This window comes from Monodelphis domestica, chromosome 2, assembly GCF_027887165.1.
Source record: "Monodelphis domestica isolate mMonDom1 chromosome 2, mMonDom1.pri, whole genome shotgun sequence".
NCBI lineage: Eukaryota > Metazoa > Chordata > Mammalia > Didelphimorphia > Didelphidae > Monodelphis > Monodelphis domestica.
The window spans coordinates 431430065-431443857 of NC_077228.1; the positions used below are offsets into that span (position 1 = coordinate 431430065).

At 36.2% G+C, this 13793-nt stretch overlaps 1 protein-coding gene across 4 annotated transcripts in view; it reads left to right on the plus strand.

Annotated features, from left to right (window-relative positions):
• CCDC170 (coiled-coil domain containing 170) overlaps nucleotides 1-7375 on the plus strand; it is a 171754-nt gene extending 164379 nt beyond the window's left edge. For 3 of the 4 annotated variants that reach the window (XM_056818943.1, XM_007484753.3, XM_007484754.3), the window contains one exon: nucleotides 3953-7375. In XM_056818943.1, coding sequence (XP_056674921.1) covers nucleotides 3953-4153 — 201 coding nt within the window. In that variant the 3' untranslated portion in view covers nucleotides 4154-7375. The remainder of the gene's footprint in view (nucleotides 1-3952) is intronic. The other variant, XM_056818942.1, reaches the window with a different exon arrangement.
• The last annotated feature ends 6418 nt before the right edge of the window (nucleotides 7376-13793 follow it).

Below are 13793 nucleotides of genomic sequence, written 5' to 3' on the forward strand. Positions count from 1 at the left end.
ACAGTTTGCCTAAATAATTTTTTTTTGTTAAAATTTTTTATTTAATTAATTGATTTAGAATATTTTTTCATGGTTGCATGATTCATGCTTTTTCCCTCCTCTCTTCCCAACCCACTCCCAGAGCCAACGAGCTATTCCACTGGATTTTATACATGCCATTGATGAAGATCTATTTCTGTATTATTAACATTTGCACTAGGGTGATGGTTTAGTCTACATCCCTAATCATATCCTCATGGACCCATGTGATCAAGCAGTTGTTTTTCTTCTGTGTTTTTGCTCCCACAGTTCTTCCTCTGAATGTGGATAGTGCTCTTTCTTGTAAATCCCTCTGAATTGTTCTGGATCACTGCATTGCCACTAATGGAGAAGTCCATTACATTCGATTGTACCACAGTGTATCAGTCTCTGTGTACAATGTTCTCCTGGTTCTGCTCCTTTCTCTCTGCATCACTTCCTGGAGGTTGTTCCAGTTCACATGGAATTCCCCAGCTCATTTTTCCTTTTAGCACAATGGTATTCCATCACCAACATATACCACAATTTGTTCAGCCATTCCCCAATTGAAGGGCATCCCCTCATTTTCCAATTTTTTTGCCACCACAAAGAGCACAGCTATGAACATTCTTGTACAAGTCTTTTCCCTTATTATCTCTTTGGGAGTACAAACCCAGCAGTGCTATGGCTGAGTCAAAAGGCAGACAGTCTTTTAAAGCCCTTAAGGCATAGTTCCAAATTGTTCTCCAGAATAGTTGGATCAACTAAATCTTTGTTATTAAAATATTGGTTAATTGTTAAGCTGTGCTTTGGATGCATAAGTGAGGATAAACTGGAAAGGATTCAGATGGAAAAGAGGTTTAAGTTTACAATATCTCTGAGTGGAATAATTCTGTCTGAAGTCTCCTATTCAAAGGAGAAAAGTGATCAGTTTCTCAGAACAGACAGAATGCATCCCTTTGGGTTTCTCTGAGCATCCAAATGAGCTAATAACAGTGTGGGAGTAGTAACTGGGAGCTATTATTACCTCTTTGCTACCTGACTAGTTTGAAAAGAAAGCAGAAAGGAAGGAGCTAAGGGAGAGGCTATGAAGAAAGTCCTATCACAGAGGAAGAGAGAGCCAAAATACATATACATATACATACATGAAGACCTATACCTATTAAAATAGGCATATTAAAATAATGGATAGAAACTATAAATATAACAAAGTAACAGTTTATTTTAGGAGAAGGGAGGAAGGAAAGGGAATTGGGATGATCTTATCTTAAACCCAAAACCAAATTGTTAAACCCTTTTATATCACTATTCATACACACACACACACACACACACACACATTGTCATTGTTCAATTGTTTTAGTCATGACACTTTTTGGGATTTTTTTTAAACCTTTACTTTCAGTCTTAGAATCAATACTACACAAGGTTTCATGTTGAAGGTGGGACTGCACTGTGATTCCACAGAAACAAGGGATTTTGTGCAGAAGGGAGAAGGGAGAAGGGAGCATGTTTCAGGCATGGGGAGCAGCCAACACAAAGGTTCAGAGATAGAATCTGGAGAGTCATGGATGCAGAACAGCAAGAGGGTCAGTTTGGTTGGCCGTAGTGTGTGTAAAAGGAAATAATGCATAATTATCCAGCCGGAAAGGTAGGTCGGAAGGGTGCGTACTTGATCTTCAAGGTAATAGAGAGTCGCTGGGGTGTACTGTGGGGAATACTGTGGTTTAACTTATACTTTAGAAAAAATTCACTTTGGCGGCTGAATGGAGGATAAATTTGAGATGGTTGAGAATTAGAGCAGAAAATAGCATTAGGAGGTTAGTCCAAAAGCCAGAATCAATGATGATTAGGGCTGGAACGAAAGACGTAGCCATGTTAGTAGAGAGATGGGGGCAGATACAAGAGATGCGCAAGAAGAATCAAGAAGCCTTGGCAACTGGAAAGCCTGTTCTGGTCCCCTTAGTGTTTAGTGGCTTATTCCTGGAAACTACTTCATATCTACATGGTGTGTATTTTACATTGTATTCTCTAGGTATGTGTTGTTTTTCCCTCAGTAGAAATAAGATAAGTTACTGAGCATTTATTAAATATTCAACATATGCCAGCCATTGTTTTTGTCTTTATATTCCCAATACCTACAACAGTGGATGCTTAATAAATGCTTGTTGAATAAATTAATATTGAACATTATTAGACAGACCTCTGAAGTATTGCAACAGACCTCTAAGTTGATGTGAATCCATTATTCACTAGTTTATTTTATTTTTTAAAATTAAAAAAAATTTTTTATTCATTCATTTATTTACTTATTTACTTGTTTATTATTTATTTATTTATTTATTCATTCATCCATTTATTTATTCATTAATTTATTCATTTATTTGTTTATTTATCTGTTTGTTCATTCATTCATTCATTTGTTTGTTTGGTTATTTATTTACTCATTTATTCATTCATTCATTTCTTTCTTTATTTAATTATACTCTTACCTTCTGTGGTTCTAAGGCAGAAGAGTGTAAGGGCTAGGCACTGGGAGTCAAGTGACTTGCCCAGGGTCACACAGCTGGGAAGTATCTGAGGCCAGATTTCAACCCAGGACTGGCTCTCAATCCACTGAGCCACCTGGCTGCCCCCTCATTAGTTTTTTAGCCTAATAATTATTTAAAAACACACAGAGACACACAAATGAGGTTAGTTTAGCAAGGCTTTAAAAAAAACAAACCAATAAACCTGACCCATACCTTCTGCCTTAGTGTTGGTTCTAAGACAGAGGAGGGACAAGACCTAGGCCAGCTGACTTGCCCAGGGTCACACAGCTAGGAAAGGTCTGAGGCCAGGTCCTTCTGACTCCAGGCCTGGCACTCCATCCCCTGTGCTACCTGGCTGCCCCGTGATCTTCTCCTAATGAATCCATGTCTTGTAACAATCACCTCTGTAGTGGAAATTACTTTCTTCCTATGTAACCTTTGGAAAACGAGCCACACTATGATTCATCCTCCTCACCTGTAAAATGAGGACATGGTGCCAGATGGTCTCTAATGTTCCTTTCAGCCCTAAGTTCAGGGCCCTTTCCAAGTGCTCAGATAGTTTCCTGTTTAATTTTCTTTTCTAGAATTTTATTATGTACTAGAACATAATCATTTTATTCAGTTTTTCTCTAATGAGATCAAAAGAGTCAGCCTGGCAGAGCGAGCCAATAGATAGTCTTAGAGTCAGGAGGATCTGCGTTCACAGTTTACCATTGACCCATACTGGCTGTGTGACCCACTATTTAACCACTCCTTGCAGAGAAGTTGGCACTTACTTTCGTGGGAGTTTTCTCACTGGAAGTTCCTCTTACTAATGAAATCACAGGTCAAGGAATCTTCCCTCCGTCTCCTTCCTCACAACTCCCGGGAGAGACTTAGAGGTAATGCCTGAAGTTGTTCAGTGCGTCTACCAGGAGAGGAAGCGGGGCTGTCAAGGGGACAAAGGCAAAGACCTGACAATTAGGAGGTGAGGGGAAAAGCCAGTGAAAAAGGGAATAGGAAACAATTTTAAGACTTAGGAACTCTCATCACTGCAATGATGAATTATCAGAGGATCAATGATGAAACAGTCTCAGAGATGATGGACTCAATGCAAAATGAGACACATTTTTGATATGGACAATGTGGGGGTTCATTTTATTTGCCTATGCATCTTTGTTTTTAACTTGGAGTTGTAGTGTGATAGCTGAGAGGGAGAATTGGACTAATGATAAGTTTGTTTTAAATAAAAGAAAATAGGATAAAGGAAAAGATATTTTAAAAATGAATTTTATCTTCATCAATTTGTTTAAAGGTAAATTTGTTCAGTGCATTTAATTTGTTTATTTTTGCACAGTCCTTGAACAGATTTTATTTGTCTCTCTCTGCATTTTCAATGTTTTTTTTAACCACTTATGATAATTTATTTCTTTTTTATATTTTAGCTGGTGGACTTCAGGGAGGTGGTTTCACGGATGATGGGCCTAAATATTACCAGTCTTGCTGTCCCTGACTATGAAATCATCAAATGTCTTGAAAGACTCATCCATTCTCATCAGCACCATTTTGTTCCCTGTGCCTGCCTTAAAGACATGACTATTGGACAGGACAGGTCCCCACAGGACCACATAAAACTTCTACACTGATCTCTGCCTCACTTGTGGGAGGTGGCGTTGGATGATGGTTGGTGCTTTTTTCACTTTGCCATTTGTTTGAGTAGATGAATCAATGTCTGGATTCCATGCCTGTGGAGGATCTCCCCTGAGGCACAAAGCTGAATGGTTTCCAGGCTTAGGTTCAAATTTTAATTATGGAAACATCCCAGTTATTTCTTGTGTCATCATCTGGAGATAGAGCCAATGGAGGCTGATCTCTTTCATTCCATATCCTTTAGCAAGGATAAATTGTATAATTTCCTCACTAATGCTGATTAGGGCTTAAGGAAGGTGGATTCTCAATCTTTTCTGTGAGAAAAAGCATGAGATACAAATAATCCTTTCTCTTGAAACTGAATCTCTTTAATCTTTTGTAAATAAGTGCTTTGGGTTGCAAATGAATAAATGAAAAAGCATTTTAAAAAGCTCTTACTTTCTGTCTTAGAATTGATACAAGTATTGTTTCAAAGACAGAAAAATGGTAAGGGCTAGACAATGAAGGTTAAGCAGCTTTCCCAGGGTCACTGAGCTTGGAAGTGTCTGAGGGCAGATTTAAATCTTGGTTCTCCTGACTGCAGCTCTCTACCAATCACCCCCTTAGCTGCTCTCCACAAAAGTACTTCTTAAGCACATATGTACCAGGCACTGTGCAAAGGGATAGACTCAGCATTTTTAATTCTTTTACCAAGCAAATAAGTCAGTTTGTTAAAAATTCCCCCCCTCTTTTCCTTTCCTCTCCCATTTGTCTAAGACAGAAATGGATTGTAAGTTCTACTCATATTTCATCTTCCTTTTCTGAATCCTTTCCTGTCTTTTCACTGCAAGCATATTTTTTCCTAGGGATCAAATTCTTAACATCAGGGAAAAAATGTATTGAAATTTTCATTAATATAGCATTTACCTGCCTTTAAAAGGGAGTTTCTCTGAGCTTCACTGTAATACTTTGCTGAAACATCAACGTACCCTGAGGAAGAAACTGGAGGTGACACATGAGCAAATCAAACCACTTCCACCTTGACCTCTACCTTCCCTCTGACCAGAGACAGCCCAAGACTGACCCCAATAGCAGCACCCTTTGCTACTGGCCTTTCTTCCACCATCACGGATGGGAACCGCCACTCTGGAGAAGGGACCCACTTTCTTCAGTACCGCCAACACCAAATGCTTACAACTGACACCATCTGGCAGGCAAACCCGAGAGCCCTGGAAGTGCCAGCCCTTCCGCCCCCCCTGCTTCCCAGTCCCCCCCCCCCCCCCCCTAGCTATTATCTCCTGGAAAGCAACCCTGGAGAAGGCACAGCCTGGCAGCTGCTTCTGAGGATGCCGCAGTCACAGCTACTGGAAGGGGAAAAGAAGAGTTTTTACCATCTAAATCCTCCACTCTGTCAAATGGCTCAACATCTAAAACCCATATGATTTTGTCAGTGGAAATGGTATTAAAAAGGATGCATTTGCATCTGTTTTGCTAGTGTACCCCGAGGATCATGGGGCATCCCCAATTAGGACCAGAGCCCCTCTTCCTTTTCCTTTTGTATTTCCAAATCCCAAATACAAAGATTTGATTGAGGTAGGTGGTGTGGTATGGATGTGTGGAGGGATCAATGAGGGAGACCTAGCAACCTTAGCTCTCTCTTCTCCCAGATGCCCAGCTGCAGCCTCTGGAAGCCTCCTCACACTCTCTGCTAAACATTTTTTTAGCTGTTTCAAAAGTTGTTATATGGTCGAGATATGGATGCCAAAAGAGCCCAAGGAACAACTCAGTTCAAACTAGACACTAGAATGGAATGTGATAACTCTTAAAAAAACAACAACAAACCAACACATATTGTTCTTTACTCCTCCTCCCCCACCCCCATCTTCCCCCCAATCTCTGACAGGAGACATAACAGAAGTGCTTACTGAATGAAAGAATGATGTCTAAACAGTTTGAATTTTTGATCTATCTCTGAAATTTAGTGAAATCAATTGGCTTTAATTTGTCTTAGCTATTTTCTAAAAATAGCTTTAGCATGTTCTCAGTTGATATCATTTTTGTTTAAAAATACAAAATATCAGAAGTCTTTTTCTTTTCTAATTAGAGATTTAAGGTAATCAAGTATATATTCAAGTTCACATAAGAGGTTGAAATTGATAAATAATAGGTACCACATGAGATATACATTTAAAATACTTCTATTACATATCTCAAAATGTGTATAACAAAATAATATTATATAGGCATATTACATGTCTATATAACATAGCATCTGTATAATATAATATAATAAGACAAATAGAAACATAATATAAGGAAATCATTCAGAATTTCTAGTAGAAAAGGTATGAGATAAAATGATATTTACTATACCTGTTCCCTCTGACATATTCCTCCCACACATATAACACATATATGCATACCCTGTCACATAGACATTAGTTGATTTTGTAATTTTGAAAATGTAAAATTTGAAATATTTTAATAAAATTTATTTTCTTTATGTGAAAATTTTATTGTTTGACAATCAATGAATGAATGCCACAAAGTGTAAATCTATAATTAATTTTCACTATTAATAAGGAAGTTATTGTATTCTATAATAAAGTTCATGTATATTTTGTGTTGCACAATAAAATATATTAGATTTATCTAATGCCCTGGATAATGTCCTTTTATAAAAAAATCATAATTATTGTTGATAAATGAATTTGTCTTGATCAGGCTTGTCATTGATTCATTGAGCCTAATTTCTGAGAAATTATGTTTAGACAAAGGGCCTTTGAGATATGTTGAATAATTTCTCCCCTTTCTCTAAATTTCCAATTTTTCTGAATACATTTGTCTTATGTTAAGCAGGAAGTGATTGGAGAACATATGATAATGCCTGTGACTCTATTAAGGAAATAGACCACTTGGAGGTATCGAGTGGCTGACTATCTGGAGGTCATCTCTTCCTTCTCAAATTTCTCATATCCCTTTGCTTTTGCTTCTCTGTATTTACCTCATTCCCTCTAGAATCATGGTTTATTTGTCTATAGATCTCTTACTCCTGCATTAGATTATAAGCTCCTTGAGAGCAGGCATAGAGTGCCTAGCACACAATAAAGGTATAATAAATCTTTATTGACTTGCACCTATTGTGGTGATAGGAAACTTCTTTAGACTGGCTTATTTTGACTTTTAGGAATATAACTTTTGGCTACTTATGGAAGTATGGAGCAGCTGTCTTATTTACTTTGGAAACATATGTATTGATCTCTCTTGATGGGGTACAATATGAATTCTAATGATGCTAAGCTATATTGTTTCTTTTTGATTGTAGCAGGACTTTCAATTGAATGCAGAACTGAATGGATTTCTAGTGCATGGTAATAAGATGCAAGTTCATCTTATTAGCTTGGTTTGGGGCTTATAAATTTGCTTTTCAGTTTAAAAATGCTTTTATATACATAATTTTTATATCATCATAGCAGTCTTGAGGGTGGTTATGGATATTCCCAGGAAATTTAGGGAAAAAAAGGGAAAGATGACTTTTTAGTGTCACAATTATTGACACTAGAAAATTTTAGTAGGATATCTTGGCTTCTAGTTCAGTACTCCTCACATTGTACTACACTTCTGCCCACAAATAATTTTGCAGTGAATTTCTTGAGCAAAAATAAAAGTAGGGAAGAGGATGCTGTCTATGAGGAAAAGATAGGGGGGTTGAACTATTTAGGTGACAGATGCCAACTGCTATTAGTTTTCTATGGAAGAGGTTGAATCCAGTGTGTTTTGGGGAAGGAAAGGCTGTGTTCATACATTCAGTGTATGAATCTGAAGATGCTTTGTCCTGAAATCCTATTTAACTGAAACATTTCCCATTATATTGACAGCTATTGATAATTTGGTTACAATATCTCTTTTTGGGTATTGCCAGAAGATACTAGCTGCCATTGGTAGGAAGTCAGCTAGCTATCTGGGTTTGCTTTTCAGGAGACTTTAGCTTTTCTAGTTGTGTAACAATCTCCCTTAAGTATTTAGAAAAATTCAAGGACAAGGGGGGCTTTTCATTGGTGTTTTCTCTTTACAAGTCTTTTAAAAGGCTGAATAGAAAAGGGAAACTATCCCTCCTCTCCTAGGAATATACCATAACCCTAATTTGTCATAAATTTATTACTTCATGCAACAAATATTTGTTGAGCAAGAAACATTCAAGGACTGAAGAAAATACCAAGAAGACACATGACAGATTCCTGTCCTTATGGAGATTGCAGTTTAGTAGATAAATATCTATAATTCAAGGTAAAATAACAAAGGGCAATAAGAGAAGGACAAAAGGGTTTGGTGACTCAGAGGAATTCAGAGATTTCTGACATCTGATCTGAAAGATCAAGAAAAGTTTCACTGAAGATATAGAATTTGATTTGGGACTTGGAGGATCAATCAACTATTTACTATATGCTGGGTCCATCAACACACTGAATTGAGTCCTAGCTAACCAATTTTTCCATTAGCCAGTTGTCTTATTTTGATGGGTCTGGCCCACTGGTTCAAGTTGCTACTGATGTAGGAATTTCTGTCTATATTATTGAGGCTAAGTGATAAATAAAGTTAATATAATTTGTTTTAGACTGAAACTTCAAGTGCAGCCCACATTTTAAGAGACTTCTGTCCTAAGTGTGATTAATTGTAACCTTTTTTGATTACACTTAATGAGTTAATGGTTTTCTTTGAAGTCTACTACATGTATCCTCTGAAGTTTGCATAAAAGTTTGAGAGGGTTTTTTTTCCCTTTTGATTTCTGTAAAAACTTTCATTTCCTCCCTCCCTCCCACTCATGTATTCACAGACCCCAAACTCTATAAGGTCAATATGTTTCTTTCAAGGTCATTTTCAGGATGATAATTGGCTGAGCAAATTACCCTTCCTGGGATAATTACCACATCCCAAGTGCATTATGTATCATCCTTAGATTAATGATGAGAACTAGCCTGTTTTAGTTTTTATCCCAGTTAAGAAATGCCTGCAATTGAGGCTATGTGGGGTCTTAAATATGTTTTAACACCAAGTTGAGTCAAAGACCAGTCTTGAATGGAGAAAATAATATCCATGAACTCAGAAATGGGCATCCTGACCAATTAATAATCCTAAAAGTTTAAGAATACTTGGAAAATAGGGTCTACTGATAAAAAATAAATTGTCAGAAACAGAACTTGGAGTAGGAAGAATAATCCAGACTCTGGTTGTGTTGCTGCCACAGCCCAAACTTATAATTTATACAAAGATATTAGTGATTAGATTTATGTGGGAAAAGGAAAAGGGAAAGGACCTCTCAAGCCTAGTTGAGAATTTTCAGTCTATGCAAGAATTCTCTTTGGGAAGTGTCCAATGGTATCATGGTAGCTTTCTCACTTTTTCATTTTCATTATTTGAGGTCTAGCCAACTATAATTTATAGTTTTTAATAAACATTGCTGAAATATTCATGAGTTGTTTTTTTTTCTTTTTCACCTTTTAATGGCATTGAACAAATATTAAACATAAACTATCCCATTTAGTGAACATTTGCTGCTAAATGTTAGGGAATGGGCAAGTGATCCCAATAACTTTTCCAAACCTAAAAGTAGCTCCACTAGGAGAGAGGGTGAAAAATAGGAGAAGTCAGCCTACAGTTCTCTATTGAATTCCTTCTTGTGCCCAGCATTGTGGTGTTGATTATGGTAGGCTTAAAAGAACTGTCAATGGTTTTGCAGTTCCTGCTCCCTGCCCCAGGAATTCTGAAACTTCTACATAAAACTTGATGTGTAGAGAGAGAACATGGACACCTAAATGATAGTCCTGCCTCTGCTAGTATCATTTTTTATATGACTTTAGACATAACCTCCTTGTGCCTTGGTTTCCCATTCCATAATACAAAAGATTAAATCTAGATGGATGGTCTTTACTCTGCCTTCCATTTTTGATTGTATGACCTCGTTGGCAAAGACTGAGGGGTCTTTGAGAGAGAATGAATAAGAATGCAACGATTTAGCATTTTTCACAGAAAGATGGTTTAAAGTTGACAAATAAAGTCTGATATAAAAATGGCAAGTTATTCCTGTGAAATAACTGTCAGTGACTAAAATAGACTTCTTGTTCAAAATACGTTATACATTTTTATTTCCTAAAAATACATTTGAAAATGCACCTACTTATGAATTATAAAAGTGTATTTTTAAAACTAAGGAGATTAGCAGTAATTATTTATAGTATTTGTTAAAAAGAATTTTATAAACTTCTTTAAATGTTCTTGTAGTAATAAAGGAAAAAGTGGTCAATTGTTATTCTTAGCAGAAAGAAAGTAACCTTGAGCAAAGAAACAACCGATATTTCCTTTTTCAAGCTCAGGTTCTAGTGACTGTCTGAATTAAGTAGTAGTAGCTTTGGTTTAATTGATTTTAGTCATGTCTGACTCTGTGACCTCATTTTGGAGATTTCTTGGCAAAGATACTGCATCTCCTTCTCTAGTTAATTTTACAGATGAGGAAACTGAGGCAAACAGATTAAGTGACTTGCCCAGACTCACATAGCTAGTTAACTCAGGCCTTCCTGACTCCAGGCCCAGCGCTCTATCCATTGCTCCATCTAGTGAGTGTGGGTATAGGCAAAAACTTATTTGTAAACCTGAATGCATGATATGGAGATGGTGTTTCCCATTGCCCCTGTCTAGATTCTGTGATCAGCTTTTTAGCCCCATATTTTAGATGGCAATTTGTCATTTTGAAATTAAATAATGTGATTCTGTAGAATTTTCTGTATCTGGTTGTATTTTGTCAAGACTTAGGTGATGTTTCAGATAAGGACCATTTTATGATATGGGTATAGACCTTCACAATCTACTGAAATAAAACAAATTCTGTTGCTTTTAATGCTTTTACAATAAGATTGAGATATTAAAGTTTCTTTTAAAGCCCTATACTTTCATATTACATGACTAAATGATTGAATTAATATATATCTCATTTAAAACACTTCTTATGCACAATACAAAAATAATAGAGAATAAGGCAGTCAAGAAGACCTGATTTCAAAAAACAAAAATCACATGATTATTTCAATAGATGCAGAAAAAGCCTTTGACAAAATACAACACCCATTCCTATTGAAAACACTAGAAAGTATAGGAATAGAAGGGCCTTTCCTAAAAATAATAAACAGTATATATCTAAAACCATCAGCTAATATCATCTGCAATGGGGATAAACTAGATGCATTCCCAATAAGATCAGGAGTGAAACAAGGATGCCCATTATCACCTCTATTATTTAACATTGTACTAGAAACACTAACAGTAGCAATTAGAGTAGAAAAAGAAATTGAAGGTATTAAAATAGGCAATGAGAAGACCAAGCTATCACTCTTTGCAGATGATATGATGGTCTACCTAAAGAATCCTAGAGAACCAACTAAAAAGCTATTGGAAACAATCAACAACTTTTGCAAAGTTGCAGGATACAAAATAAACCCACATAAGTCATCAGCATTTCTATATATTTCCAACACATTTCAGCAGCAGGAATTAGAAAGAGAAATTCCATTCAAAATCACCTTAGACAATATAAAATACTTAGGAATCTATCTGCTGAGACAAACACAGGAACTATATGAACACTACTACAAAACACTCTACAGAATTAAAACTAGATCTAAACAATTGGAAAAACATCGATTGCTCATGGGTAGGATGAGCTAACAATAAAAATGACCATCCTACCCAAATTAATTTACTTATTTAGTGCCATACCTATCAAACTACCAAGAAACTTTTTTTTTATTGAATTAGAAAAAAAAACTATAACAAAGTTCATTTGGAAGAACAAAAGATCAAGAATATCCAGGGAAATCATGAAAAAAATATGAAGGAAGGTGGCCTAGCAGTCCCAGATCTCAAACTATACTATAAAGCAGTGGTCAACAAAACAATTTGGTACTGGCTAAGAGACAGAAGGGAGGATCAGGGGAATAGACTTGGGGTAAGTGATTTCAGCAAGACATTCTATGATAAACCCAAAGATCCCAGCTTTTGGGACAAAAACCTACTATTTGACAAAAACTGCTGGGAAAATTAGAAAACAGTATGAGAGAGATTAGGTTTAGATCAACATCTCACACCCTACACCAAGATAAACTCAGAATGGGTGAATGACTTGAATATAAAGAAGGAAACTATAAGTAAATTAAGTGAATACAGAATAGTATATTTGTCAGATCTTTGGGAAAGGAAAGATATTAAGACCAAGCAAGACTTAGAAAGAGTCACAAAATAAAATAAATAATTTTGACTACATCAAATTAAAAAGTTTTTGTACAAACAAAACCAATGTAACTAAAATCAGAAGGGAAATAACAAATTGGGAAACAATCTTCATTACAAAAACCTCTGACAAAGGTTTAATTACTCAAATTTACAAAGAGCTAAATCAATTGTACAAAAAAATCAAGACATTCCCCAATTGATAAATGGTCAAGGGTCATGAATAGGCAATTTTCAGATAAAAAAATCCAAACTATCAATAAATATATGAAAAAATATTCTAAATCTCTTATAATTAGAGAAATGCAAATCAAAACAACTCTGAGGTACCACCTCACACCTAGCAGATTGGCTAACATGACAGGAAAGGAAAGTAATAAACATTGGAGTGTATGTGGCAAAATTGGGACATTAATACATTGCTGGTGGAGTTGTGAACTGATCCAACCATTCTGGAGGGCATTTTGGAACTATGCTCAAAGGGCACTAAAAGACTTTCTGGCCTTTGATCCAGCCATAGTACTGCTGGGTTTGTGCCCCATAGATATAATAAGGAAAAAGACTTGTACAAGAATATTCATAGCTGCACTCTTTGTGGTGGCAAAAAATTGGAAAATGAGGGGATGCTCTTCAATTGGAGAATGGCTGAACAAACTGTGGTATATGTTGGTGATGGAATACTATTGTGCTAAAAGGAATAATAAACTGGAGGAATTCCATGGGAATTGGAACAGCCTCCAGGAATTGATGCAGAGTGAAAGGAACAGAACCAGGAGAACATTGTACACAGAGACTGATACACTGTGGCACAATCAAATGTAAAATGGACTTTTCCATTAGTGATAATTCAGTGATCATGAACAACCTGGAAGGATCTATGAGAAAGAACACTATTCACATTCAGGGGAAAAACTGGGAATAGAAAAAAAGAAGAAAAACAACTTCTTGATTACATGGGTTAATGGGGATATGGTTAGGGATATAGACCCTAAACAATAACCCTGGTACAAATTATCAATAATAGGGAAATAGGTCTTGATCAATGACACATGTAAAAACTAGTGGAATTGTGTGTTGGCTATGGGGGTGGGAGGGAGGAGGGGAAGGAAAGAACATGAATCATGTAACCATGGAAAATATTCTAAATTAATTAATTAAAAATTTTTTAATAAAAAAAGACCTGAGTTCAACTTCAACCTCAGACATTCAGGTTAGGTGACAATCTCTCCTTCAGTTTCCTCAATTATAATAGTACCTACCTTCTAGGCTTTGAGGATCAAATGAGATAATATTTGTAAAAAGTGGTTGTCACAATGCCAGGGACACACTAGATACTATGTAAATACTCAGTCCTTCCTCCCCAAAGATATTGAATTTTGG